The sequence below is a fragment of the Heptranchias perlo genome, chromosome 33, assembly GCF_035084215.1.
Source record: "Heptranchias perlo isolate sHepPer1 chromosome 33, sHepPer1.hap1, whole genome shotgun sequence".
In the NCBI taxonomy this organism is placed as follows: domain Eukaryota; kingdom Metazoa; phylum Chordata; class Chondrichthyes; order Hexanchiformes; family Hexanchidae; genus Heptranchias; species Heptranchias perlo.
In genome coordinates, this window is record NC_090357.1 from 32,267,483 (window position 1) to 32,280,861 (window position 13,379).

The window sequence follows — 13,379 nt, forward strand, 5'->3', positions numbered from 1 at the left end:
CTCATAGGCACTTAACAGATAATATTTCTTGTAGATTTGATCCAGAAATTCTATTAGAAAGGGTTAGGGTTAGGGTTAGGGTTATCCAAAAGATCTGCATCCATCTCGGAAAATACCTTTCTACCTCGTTTGGGAAGCAACAATGCCAAGGTCATGCCTTTTATCTTTTGCAGAGTAGTCACTCATGTCCACATATCAACCTCATTCTTCCCCTGGTCATATGGGTCAAACTCCGAGAACATCAGGGGGGGAATCATACCTTGCTGATTTAAACCTGCTTTCTGCCATTTTCCACATTGTCCATTGGGCTTTCAAGTATTTTTTTATGTCAAAAAAAAACTGTACTTTCCAACGTCCACTTTTAGGCAACCATCATCTGTTACCGTGTAATAAATTGGATAGCCAGGTGGTGAAAGATAGAATACTAGAGCCTGGTCTTTGGTTACTTCCAAGCCTTTATTCACAGAGTTACACTCACAACACACCCTAGATCAACTCTCTTATAAATGGATACAAGAGAATCCCCAATTGATACACACTGAATATAATTAACACTAATTGATATAAATCATATGGATACAATTAACATCTGTGATGTACACGTTCTGTAAAGGAGACTGAGGTGTACACGTTCTATAAAGGAAACCAAGAAACACATGTTCTATAATGGAGTCTGTGATAAGCATTTTCTATAATGGAAAATGTGATGTACACGTTCTATAATGGAGAACGTGATGTACACGTTCTAAAATGGAGACTGATGTACACATTCTATAATGGAGACTGATGTACACGTTCTATAATGGAGACTGATATACACGTTCTATAAAGGAGACTGATATTCATGTTCTATAATGGAGACTGAGGTATACTTGTTCCATAAAGCAAACTGAGATACGCATGTGCTATAATGGAGACTGTGTTACATGGAGAGGGTGCGGTATATTCTGCGGGGGGAAAGGCAACAGCCAGAAGCCGTGGTCCATGTGGGAACCAACCACATAGGAAAGCAAAGGGATAAGGTCCTGCGGTCAGAGTTTCAGGAGCTAGGGAAGAAGTTAAAAACCAGGACCTCAAAGGTAGTATCTCTGGATTACTCTCAGTACCTCGTGCTAGTGAGTATAGGAATGAGTGGCTAGAGACATGTCCAAGAGGGAGGGCTTTAGATTCTTGGGTCATTGGGACCAGTTCTGGGGCAAGAGGGACCTGTTCAAGACCGACAGTTTGCACTTCAACTGAGCTGGGACCAATGTCCTCGTGGGGAGGTTCACTAGTGCAGTGTGGGAGGGTTTAAACTAATTTGGCAGGGGGAGAAAGAAGATTCACAAAGTATTGGGAGAGACTGATGTATACGTTCTATAATAGACTGTGATGTACACTTTCTATAATGGAGACTGATGTACATGTTCTATAATAGAGACTGTGATATACACGTTCTGTAATGGAGATTGGTGTACATGTTCTATAAAGGAGACTGATATCTATGTTATATAAAGGAAACTGTGATATAGATGTTCTATAATGGAGCCTGATAGCATACACACTGTGATATACTTGTTTTATAATGGAACCTGATAGCATGTACAATGTGATATACATGTTTTATAATGGAACCTGATAGTGTGTACACGTGATATACATGTTTTATAATGGAGCCTGATAGCGTGCACACTGTGATATACATTTTCTATAAATGTTGCTGGTATCCATTGCCCAATTGCACACTGCTGAGTGGTGCTCCATTACGATGAGTTGGCAATTCCAATGTAACCTGATATTTTAGTCGCGGATTCCAGTTTGTTAATGGGGGACTTCAGAAGGCTCACAATGGCTTCCTCTTCAGCCCAAATACTGTGACCATGAGGACAATCTCAACACAGGCTGGGAGAGCACTGAAAAACAAGCAGAACCACAATATCATATCAGAGTAAGAGGTCTCCATGATATAAGAAGTTTACGTTGGACAATGTGGGTAAAAAGGCACAAGTTAGCGGAGCAGGTCTCCATGTCTGGGTAGTGGTGCAGCAATACCGAGAAACATGTGTCTGTTGCTAGGGGAATACCCAGCACTGTGTGTCTGGGTGTGTGTTGGTACAGGTGTACCCAGTGTTGTGTGTCTGGGTGTGTGTTGGTACAGGTGTAACCTGCACTGTGTGTCTGGGTGTGTGTTCGTACAAGTATACCCAGCACTGTGTGTCTGGGAATGTTTTGGTACAGGTGTATCCGGTGTTGTGTTTCTGGATGTGTGTGGGTACAGGTGTACCCAGCATTATGTGTATGGGTGTGTGTTGGTGCATGTGCACCCAGCAATGTGTGTCTGGGTGTGTGTTGGTACAGTTGTACGCAGTGTTATATGTGTGGGTATGTATAAGTACAGCTGTACCCAGCACTGTGTGGTCTGGATGTGTGTTGGTACAGGTGTATCCTGCACTGTATCTGGGTGTGTGTTGGTACAGGTGTACCCAGCATTGTGTGGCTGGGTGTGTGTTGGTGGAGGTGTACCCAGCATTGTGTGTTTGGCTGTGTGTTGGAACAGGGTTACCCTGTGTTGTGTGTCTGGGTGTGTTTTGGTACAGGTGTACCCAGTGTTGTATTTCTGGGAGTGTGTGGGTACAGGTATACCCAGCAATGTGTGTCTGGGTGTATGTTGATACAGGTGTACCCAGCATTTATTGCCCATCCCTAATTGCGCTTGAGAAGGTGGTGGTGAGCTACCTTCTTGAACCACTGCAGTCCGTGTGGTGAAGGTTCTCCCACAGTGCTGTTAGGTAGGTGTTGGTGCAGGAGCATCCAGCACTGTATGTCTGGGTATGTATTGGTACAGGTGTATCCTGCACTGTGTGTCTGGGTGTGTTGGTACAGGTGTATCCTGCACTGTGTGTCTGGGTGTGTTGGTACAGGTGTACCCAGCAATGTGTGTCTGGGTGTGTTGGTACAGGTGTACCCAGCACTGTGTGTCTGGGTGTGTGTCGGTACAGGTGTACCCAGCACTGTGTGTCTGGGTGTGTGTCGGTACAGGTGTACCCAGCACTGTGTGTCTGGGTGTGTGTCGGTACAGGTGTACCCAGCACTGTGTGTCTGGGTGTGTGTCGGTACAGGTGTACCCTGCACTGTGTGTCTGGGTGTGTGTCGGTACAGGTGTACCCTGCACTGTGTGTCTGGGTGTGTGTCGGTACAGGTGTACCCAGCACTGTGTGTCTGAGTGAATGTTAGTATAGCAGCACTGGGTAGGGAGATGTAGGATCAGTTGGTGTTGTCCAATGCTTCTGATCTGGAATGAAGAGCTGTTCATGTCACTGTTGTGATGTCAAACTACCCAGAATAGTTGTGTCGGTGCCCAGATCTATTTTGAGACAGAGCCCAGATGGTTGGTATGTCAGCACCTGACCTGTTTTGTGCTGGTACCTGGACCAGTTGTAAGTGAGTTCCCAGACTGGTAGTGAGTCTGCAGTGACCCAGGCAACTTAGAAGTCCAACTCATTGTTGTTACAATCTCCTGTCTAGTGGAGACTCCATTATTTGAATGATATGCATTTTTCAGACAACTCCTACCATCCTGCAGGCCTGTACCGTTTTTGGAGGGCAGAAATTAAATGAAAACAAATCAGTGATACCTGCAGAAACCAAAGATGTACCAGTAGGTCCAGCACTCCCATTTCTCCAAGATAAAGAAGGCCAGACAGATGGAGGCACTGCAATGAGCTGCAACAGCTGGAGCATGAGTCAGGGACAAATTGTGATACAGAAACTGTGCAGCGGTCAGCGCCAGCACTTAGCCAACCATAGAACAGACACGTGTGCACAATGACCCATTACATGAATATAGAGTACCTACCTCTCTTTGTCATTCTTCCAATGATAAGCATCCTCCACACACTTAGCTTGACAGATTCTAGGGAAACCATGTGCTATGCATTAAAGGGTTGGCATAACATTATTGCTAGTCGGTGCACTGTCCTGTCCCTACACTGTATAAAGCTGCAGCACCAGCAGAATAGCAATAATCTGTTTTAACTTGACATTAAACTGAAACCAACCATTAACTGAACTGCAGGGATTTTGGTGCATGGAAGATGTGCCTCATTTGAAGAATGAAGACCCCAGGTAGTCTATCCTTTAGATTCAGTAATAAATTTCAAAAGGGAATTGGATAAATACTTGAAGGGGATGCTGCAGGGCTATGGGGAAAGGGCAGGGCAGTGGGAATAATTGGATAGCTCTTTCAAAGAGCTGGCACAGGCATGATAGGCTGAATGGCCTCCTTCTGTGTTGTATGATTCTTTTAAAATGTCCATGATTCTATGAGCACAATTCAGCTGGGAGTACATTCGCTGTGCTGAGGATAATTCCAATTTGAGTCCATGCTCGCTTTGTTTGCTAGTGTTTTTGTATTTTTAATGTTTTATTTGCTCACTATACAGGAACTTGGAAAAGAAACAGACAACAGCAGGTTTTGGGAACAAAATATATTCTGTTAGACTCTCTGAGGTCTGTTTAATCTAACCTACTCTTTATCTCAAGGGGTCTGACATGAGGAGGAGTGACTACAAACTCCAGCTGGAGTAAAATGATCCAGTGTGAGAGAGCATGTGATGGAGCTTTATACAAAGTCACAGCAGGGCACCATAGCCCGAAATGTTCCGCTCTTCCATTTTGCTAATTTTGAGGATGTTAGGCATGGACGGTGGCATAAAATCCAGCAAGAGGACTTAACACCGTCGGAACTGATGGGGGAGCAGGAAGTGACACCCGAATAGGAGCACTGAAAGCAAATGCCTTTTAAATATTATTGTGACAATGGACCTCATATTGATCATGTTTTTCGTCTCTGTATCGCCCAACACTGGTATAAGCCAATGTCCCAGACACTTCCATCACCATCCCTGGTAATGTGGTATAGAGTGATATACAGTCAGGAGGGAGTGGCCCTGGGGGTTCTCAACATTGACTTCGGCTCCCATGAAATCTCATGGCATCAGGTCAAACATGGGCAAGGAAACCTCCTGCTGATTACCACCTACCGCCCTCCCTCAGCTGATGAATCAGTCCTCCTCCACGTTCAGCACCACTTGGAGGAAGCACTGAGGGTAGCAAGGGCACAGAATGTACTCTAGGTGGGGGACTTCAACGTCCATCACCAAGATTGGCTCGGTAGCACCACTACTGACCGAGCTGGCCGAGTGCTGAAGGACATAGCTGCCAGACTGGGCCTGTGACTGGTGGTGAACGAACCAACACGAGGGAAAAACCTACTTGACCTCATCCTCACCCATCTACCTGTCGCAAATGCATCTGTCCATGACAGTATTAGTAGGAGTGACCACCGCACGGTCCCTGTGGAAACGAAGTCCCGTCTTCACACTGAGGACACCATCCAATGTGTTGTATGGCACTACCACCGTGCTAAATGGGATAGATTCAGTGCAGATCTATCAGCTCAAAACTGGGCATCCATGAGGCGCTGTGGGCCATCAGCAGCAGCAGAATTGTATTCCAGCACAATCTGTAACCTCATGGCCCGGCATATTCCTCACTCTACCATTACCAACAAGCCAGGGGATCAACCCTGGTTCAATGAGGAGTGTAGAAGAGCATGCCAGGAGCAGCACCAGGTGTACCTAAAAATGAGGTGCCAACCTGGTGAAGCTACAGCTCAGGACTACATGCATGCTAAACAGCAGAAGCAACATGCTATAGACAGGGCTAAGCGATTCCAAAACCAACGGCTAAGATCAAAGCTCCGCAGTCCTGCCACATCCAGTCGTGAATGGTGGTGGACAATTAAACAACTAATGGGAGGAGGAGGCTCTGTAAACATCCCCATCCTCAATGATGGCAGAGTCCAGCACATGAGTGTAAAAGAGAAGGCTGAAGCGTTTGCAACCATCTTCAGCCAGAAGTGTCGAGTGGATGACCCATCTCGGCCTCCTCCCGGTATCTCCACCATCACAGAAGCCAGTCTTCAGCCAATTCAATTCACTCCACTTGATATCAAGAAACGGCTGAGTGCACTGGATACAGCAAAGGCTATGGGCCCCGACAACATCCCAGCTGTAGTGCTGAAGACTTGTGCTCCAGAACTAGCCGCGCCTCTAGCCAGGCTGTTCCAAACAAACCCAAAGATGTTTTATAAATACATTAAGATCAAGAGTAGGAAAGGAAAGAGTAGGGCCGATTAGAGATCAAAAGGATAAACTGTGTTTGGAGGCGGAAGATATTTGTATGGTTCTTAATGAATACTTTGCATCTGTCTTCACAAAGGAGAGGGATGATGCAGGGATTGAAGTTCAGGAGGAGGAGTGTGAAATATTGGATGGGATAAACATAGTGAGAGAGGAAATATTAAGTGGATTAGCATCTTTGAAATTAGATAAATCACCAGGGCCGGATGAAATGTACCTCAGGCTGTTAAAAGAAGCCAGGGAGGAAATAGCGGAGGCTTTAACAATCATTTTCCAAACTTCACTGGATACAGGCGTAGTGCTGGAGGATTGGAGGACTGCTAACGTTGTACCGTTGTTTAAAAAGAGAGCGAAGGATAGACCGAGTAATTACAGGCCAATCAGTGGTGGGCAAATTATTGGAATCAATTCTGAGGGACAGGATAAACTGTCACTTACAAAGGCACAGTGTAATCAAGGACAGTCAGCACTGATTTGTTAAGGGGCCGCCGTGTCTGACTAACTTGATTGAATTTTTTGAGGAGGTGACAAGGAGGATCGATGAGGGTAGCGCAATTGATGTAGTCTACATGGATTTTAGCAAAGCTTTTGACAAGGTCCCACATGGCAGATTGGTCAAAAAAGTAAAGGCCCATGGGATCCAAGGGAATGTGGCAAATTGGATCCAAAATTGGCTCAGTGGCAGGAAGCAAAGGGTAATGGTCGACGGGTGTTTTTGTAACTGGAAGGCTGTTTCCAGTGGGGTGCCGCAGGGCTCGGTATACATTAACGATTTGGACAAACGTCGGGGGTATGATTAAAAAATTTGCGGATGACACAAAGATAGGCTGTGTGGTTGATAGTGAGGAGGAAAGCTGCAGACTGCAGGAAGATATCAATGGACTGGTCAGGTGGGCAGAAAAGTGGCAAATGGAGTTCAAACCGGAGAAGTGTGAGGTAATGCATTTGGGGAGAGCAAACAAGGCAAGGGAACACACAATAAATGGGAGGATACTGAGAGGTGTAGACGAAGTGAGGGACCTTGGAGTGAATGTCCACAGATCTCTGAAGGTAGCAGGACAGGTAGATAAGGTGGTTAAAAAGGCATATGGAATACTTTCCTTTATTAGCTGAGGCATAGAATATAAAAGCAGGGATGTTATGCTGCAGCTGTAGAAAACACTAGTTAGGCCACAGCTTGAGTACTGCGCACAGTTCTGGTCACCACATTACAGAAAGGATGGAATTGTACTAGAGAGGGTACAGAGGAGATTTACGAAGATGTTGCCAGGACTGGAGAATTTTAGCTATGATGACAGATTGGATTGGCTGGGGTTGTTTTCCTTGGAATAGAGGAGGCTGAGGGGTGATTTAATTGAGGTGTACAAAATGATGAGGGGCCTAGATAGAGTGGATAGGGAGGACCTATTTCCCTTTGCAGAGGGGTCAATAACCAGGGGGCATAGACTTAAAGTGATTGGTAGAAGGATTAGAGCGGAAATGTGGAAAAGTTTTTTCACCCAGAGGGTGGTGGGAGTCTGGAACTCACTGCCTGAGAGGGTGGTAGAGGCAGAAACACTCAACTCATTTAAAAAATATCTGGATGTGCACCTGAAGAGCCGTGACCTGCAGGGCTACGGACCAAATGCGGGAAAGTGGGATTAGGCTGGGTGGCTCATTTCAATGCCGGTGCGGACACGATGGGCTGAATGGCCTCCTCTGTGCCGTAAATTTTCTATGATTCTATGATTCAGCACAGCTACAACACTGGCATCTACCCGACAATGTGGAAAATTGCCCAGGTATGTCCTGTCCACAAAAAGCAGGACAAATCCAATCCGCCAATTACTGCCCCATCAGTCTACTCTCAATCATCAGCAAAGTGATGGAAGGTGTCGTCGACAGTGCTATCAAGCGGCACTTACTCACCAATAACCTGCTCACCGATGCTCAGTTGGGTTCCGCCAGGACCACTCGGCTCCAGACATCATTACAGCCTTGGTCCAAATATGGACAAAAGAGCTGAATTCCAGAGGTGAGGTGAGAGTGACCGCCCTTGACATCAAGGCAGCATTTGACCGAGTGTGGCACCAAGGAGCCCAAGTAAAACTGAAGTCAATGGGAATCAGGGGGAAAACTCTCCAGTGGCAGGAGTCATACCTAGCACAAAAGAAGGTGGTGGTGGTTGTCGGAGGCCAATCATCTCAGACCCAGGACATTGCTGCAGGAGTTACTCAGGGCAGTGTCCTAGGCCCAACCATCTTCAGCTGCTACATCAATGGCATAAGGTTAGAAATGGGGATTTTTCGCTGATGATTGCACAGTGTTCAGTTCCATACGCAACCCCCTCAGATAATGAAGCAGTCCGTGCCTGCATGCAGCAAGACCTGGACAACATCCAGGCTTAGGCTGATAAGTGGCAAGTAACATTCGTGCCAGACAAGTGCCAGGCAATGACCATCTCCAACAAGAGAGAGTCCAACCACCTCCCCTTGACATTCAATGGCATTACCGTCACTGAATCCCCCACCATCAACATCCTGGGGGGTCACCATTGACCAGAAACTTAACTGGACCAGCCAAATAAATACTGTGGCTACAAGAGCAGGTCAAAGGCTGGGTATTCTGTGGCGAGTGACTCACCTCCTGACTCCCCAAAGCCTTTCCACCATCTACAAGGCACAAGTCAGGAGTGTGATGGAATACTCTCCACTTGCCTGGATGAGTGCAGCTCCAACAACACTCAAGAAGCTCGACACCATCCAGAACAAAGCAGCCTGCTTGATTGGCACCCCATCCACCACCCTAAACATTCACTCCCTTCATCACCGGCGCACCGTGGCTACAGTGTGTACCATCCACAGGATGCACTGCAGCAACTTGCCAAGGCTTCTTCGACAGCACCTCCCAAACCCGCAACCTCTACCACCTAGAAGGATAAGGGCAGCAGGTACATGGGAACACCACCACCTGCACATTCCCCTCCAAGTCACACACCATCCCGACTTGGAAATATATCCTCGTTCCTTCATCGTCGCTGGGTCAAAATCCTGGAACTCCCTTCCTAACAGCACTGTGGGAGAACCTTCACCACACGGACTGCAGCAGTTCAAGAAAGCGGCTCACCACCACCTTCTCAAGGGCAATTAGGGATGGGCAATAAATGCTGGCCTTGCCAGCGATGCCCACATCCCATGAACAAATAAAAAAAAGTGCTCATCATTGCTAGGCAGCAAGTAAAGGTGCAAGTGAGTTTGAAGGGTGAAAGTGGTATATGTAAAAGTGCTACAAAATCTTCATTCTGAACCGTTTCTGTTAGTTTCTGTTACCTCCTTCCTATCGGGCTCCCAGTTTTGCACCTCAACTCGTTCAACACAGATTATGGGATTTTCTATGGGATTACCCCTGTATCTTTGCTAGTTGGATGAAGAGGAGAAGAAGGCAGGAAGGTCAGAGGCTGGTCAAGTACCACAAGAGGAATATTGCACTTACCTACATGTACTTCACACCAGAATATAAGCCTGACACAGGAGCAGTGCTTGCAGAATCTGCACTTCACAAAGGAAGCCATCAATGAGTTATGCCACATGTTTAGCACCTAATTTACAATAGGCCTCCACTACAAGCAATGGCTGCATAGGTCATTACAGTCCTGCATTTTTGTGTTAGAGACATTTTTAGCTGCCTCTCAGGACATCAGTAACATTACAGCAGCAACTTGCATTTATATAGTGCCTTTAACGTAGAAAAACTTCTGAAGGCTCTTCACAGAAGTGTAACCAGGCAAAAATTGACACCAAGAGAAAGGAGATATTAGGAGGGGTGAGCAAAAACTTGGTAAAAGAGCTGGATTTTAAGGAGTGTCTTAAAGGAGGAGAGAGAGCTGGAGAGGCAGAGGGGTTTAGGGAGGGAATTCCAGAGCATGTGGCCTAGACGACTAAAGGCATGGCCGCCAATGGTGGGACGAAAAGAATGGCAAATGCACAAGAGATCAGAATTGGATGAACGTAGACTTCTGGAGGGTTGGAGGGGTAGACTGCAGAAAAAGGGAGTGGCAAGGGCAAGAAGGAATTTAAACACAAGGCTGAGAATTTTAAATTTGAGGCGTTGGTGGATTGGTAGTCAATGTAAATAATCAGCACAGGGGTGATGGGTGAGAATGGTTTGGTGTGGAATAGGAAACGGGCAGCATAGTTTTGGATGAGCTGAAGTGGAGGATGTGAGGTCGGTCAGGGGGGAATTAGAATGGCCGGCTCCAAAAGAATGAACGAGGGCTTCGGAAAGCAGATGGGCTGAGGGAAGGATGGAAACAGTTGCTCATTTCCATTTGTGGACAAAGTGATTTCACTGACATGTATAAGGGGCAGTTTTTGGTTCATAGGAGACATGGACGTAGGGCTAAGCGGCCTACCAAGTCCCAAATTTGGTGGGCCGGAAGTGCGCCACCACCATATTGGTAGAGGAGGTAGCGCTTGTGGCCAGAGTGCACGTCGGCAGCAATCTGAGTGAAATTAATGTCTGCACAATAGGGTCCTACGCTTCCTGCAGAACCAGTTTTCCATTTTGAACGCATTTTGTAGCACTTCACTCGCTACATGTCGACCTCGCTCTGCACAATATGACGCTAAACGGCATGAAGGACCTCTGGCCAGCGCTGTTTAAAGGCATTCGCAGTACTACCAGGCTAGTTACAGGTTTACTATTTCTGGCTACCGCTTAACTTCTACACGTTGTTTGCTGTGTTCTAGCACTCTTGAAAGTTCACTTTCTCTGCACAGAGAAAGGTTTTGCTGCTGTTGCCCTTTGCCTCATAAATAGTGTGGTTCCAGACATGGGTGTCTGGTAGGGCTGCCTTTGGGAATAGAGGACAAGGGGGAGCAGGAAGGAATTCATCACAGAGCAGGAGCTGCCAGAAAAGGGAGGAGGGCACTGAACAAGAGGCCATACCCACAGAGTGTCTTCAGAGCACTTCTCCTTCCTTAACTTAATTGAGGAACAATGTATGAGGTGCCTTTGTTTCACCAAGGAGGCCGTCACCTGCTGCATCCACAGATTCAGTCTCAAACCAGGCCATGGACAGCACTGATTGTGGCAGTCAAGGTCACAGTCGCTCCCAACTTTTATGCCATGGGCTCCTTTCGAGTTGCAACAGGTGACATTAGCAACATCTCCCAGTTCGCAGTGCACTAATGTATCAGGGAGGTCACTGAGGCTCTCTACACCTGGAGAAACACTTGCATCTCCTTCCCCTATTGACAAAGCAAAACAGCGCACTAGGTTTTGTACGCATGGGTTTTGCACCCTATGGTGCAAGGTGTCACTGACTTGGTACGTTGCCTTACATGCTCCCTATAACCAGCGTGGCATCTTTTTCAATCAAAAGGGATTCCACTCCCTCAATGTACAGCTGGTTTGCGATCACAGGCAGCGCATCGTGCAGGTCTGTGCCCGCTATCCTGGCAGCAGTCATGACTCTTTCATCCTGTGCCCATCCTCTATGCTACCTTTATTCCAATCAGGCCACCATGTTACAGGCTGGCTATTGGGTGACAAGGGCTCTCCCCCCTGGACATGCCTCATGACTCCAGTCAGGATACAGCGCACAGCTGGTCTACAGTGAGAGCTATGTCGCCATAAGGAACATCACTGAGCAAACAATCAGTGTGCTCAGCTGCCTGGACTGTTCCAGAGGAGCTTTGCAGTACACCCCTGAGCAGGATCCAGATTTGTTGACATCTGCTGAATGCTCCACAACTTCGCCAGCATGAGGGACCAGCCCTTACCACCACCTGGGCAGCAACAAGTACAGGAGGAGGAGGAGGAGGAGAAGGAGGAGGAGAGGCAGCGGCCACTAGAACTCCTATCTGCCCGAGCTCTGACAGACCAGCTCATCGAGGAGCCCTCCTATCCCCATTCACCAACAGTGCCACAATCCTTACCACTATTCTTACAACCACCATCCGATTGCCTTCCTTCACTCCAGGCTTCTTGGTCTTGCCCTCACTTCACTACAAACACTGGTGGAGAGGGTGGCGAGGGAGGAGGCATGCTGTCATCCTGAGAGAAGACAGCAAGTGCCTCTCTCAAGGAGCCAACACCACTCTCATGGGGTGGCGACTTGGCACTCCTAAGGCTTTGCTGGAGGATAGAGTACTGGAGTGATATGATGCCCTGGAAGCCCCTTTCAACATGCCAAGCTGGCAGCCGACTGAGCTTCCATGCCAACAGTGTGAGCTGCCATAGTAGCCATCTGAGCTTCCATGTTCCATGGGAGCTGTCAGGGTTGTCATTAGACGCTCTGTCATGGTGGGTTCATCGTGCCGGCTGATGGAGATGAGCACTTTGGGCCATGTTGGACAGAATGATCTTCAAGCTCTGCGTGAAGCCTTGAGCCAAGTTGGAGATGGACTCCTCCATGCTCCGTGACATTGTCCGCAGGCTCTCTGGCAGGCACCAAGCATTTCCCGTATGTTCATGAGTCTTCTTTGGTAGCCAAATCCCTCAACGTCATCATCTGTCCTCTGTAGTGGACCTAGTATGACCTCGCCCTCTGACGAGCTGGAACCTGTGGCGTCCCACCCCCCCACTGCCCTAGCTCCTGCACACTTGTGCCTGGTAAGTCACCACGAGCAGGTCCCTCCTCTAACCTAGCGTCCAAAGTCCGCGTGGTGTCAGTACCTGAGCTGGTGCTTGCGAGAGTCAGGTCGAGTGACGGTGCATATTCTGCAACTGGGCTCCTCTTCCTCCACTGGCTGCAGGGATTCCACATTGTCAGCAGCTGAAATGAGAGAGAGATGAAAGGGTTAGCTTGTGTGAGGGAGAGCAGAAAGAAAGAAGTGGGCATTCAAAGCATCTGCAGCTTGTCATGCAGAGTGCGTGGGGTGAGAGAGAAGTGAAAAGAGACAAAGAGGGTAAGATATAAAGAAACACTGCTTGGCGTCTCCTCCAGCGTAGCCAGTGGCCACGGCCTCGACTCTCTCCCTTCCCATCATTGGTGGGGTGCTCTCTTTGAGCGGGGGGGAAAAGAGGGTGTCCAGACGGGCTCTTTCTGCTCTGGTGGCAGCCTGTTGCCTGGTGTCGTGTGCGACCTTCTCCTGCAAGAAGTGAGAGTTGTGAGGTGTTTGGAGAATGTGGCTGTCATGGTGGAATAGCTGACAGCGTGTGAGATGTGAGTTGTGGGTAAGTGAAGTTTGTAATAGTGGTGATTGTGTGAGCATG

General features: G+C 47.7%; 1 protein-coding gene across 2 annotated transcripts in view; it reads right to left on the reverse strand.

Annotated features, from left to right (window-relative positions):
- Nucleotides 1-437: 437 nt before the first annotated feature.
- LOC137301564 (transmembrane protein 107-like) overlaps nucleotides 438-13,379 on the reverse strand; it is a 103,959-nt gene continuing 91,017 nt past the window's right edge. The window contains exons 5-6 of one of the 2 annotated variants that reach the window (XM_067971120.1): nucleotides 3,615-3,711; nucleotides 438-1,892 (exon numbers count right to left, since the gene is read on the reverse strand). In XM_067971120.1, coding sequence (XP_067827221.1) covers nucleotides 1,823-1,892; nucleotides 3,615-3,711 — 167 coding nt within the window. In that variant the 3' untranslated portion in view covers nucleotides 438-1,822. The remainder of the gene's footprint in view (nucleotides 1,893-3,614; nucleotides 3,712-13,379) is intronic. The other variant, XM_067971121.1, reaches the window with a different exon arrangement.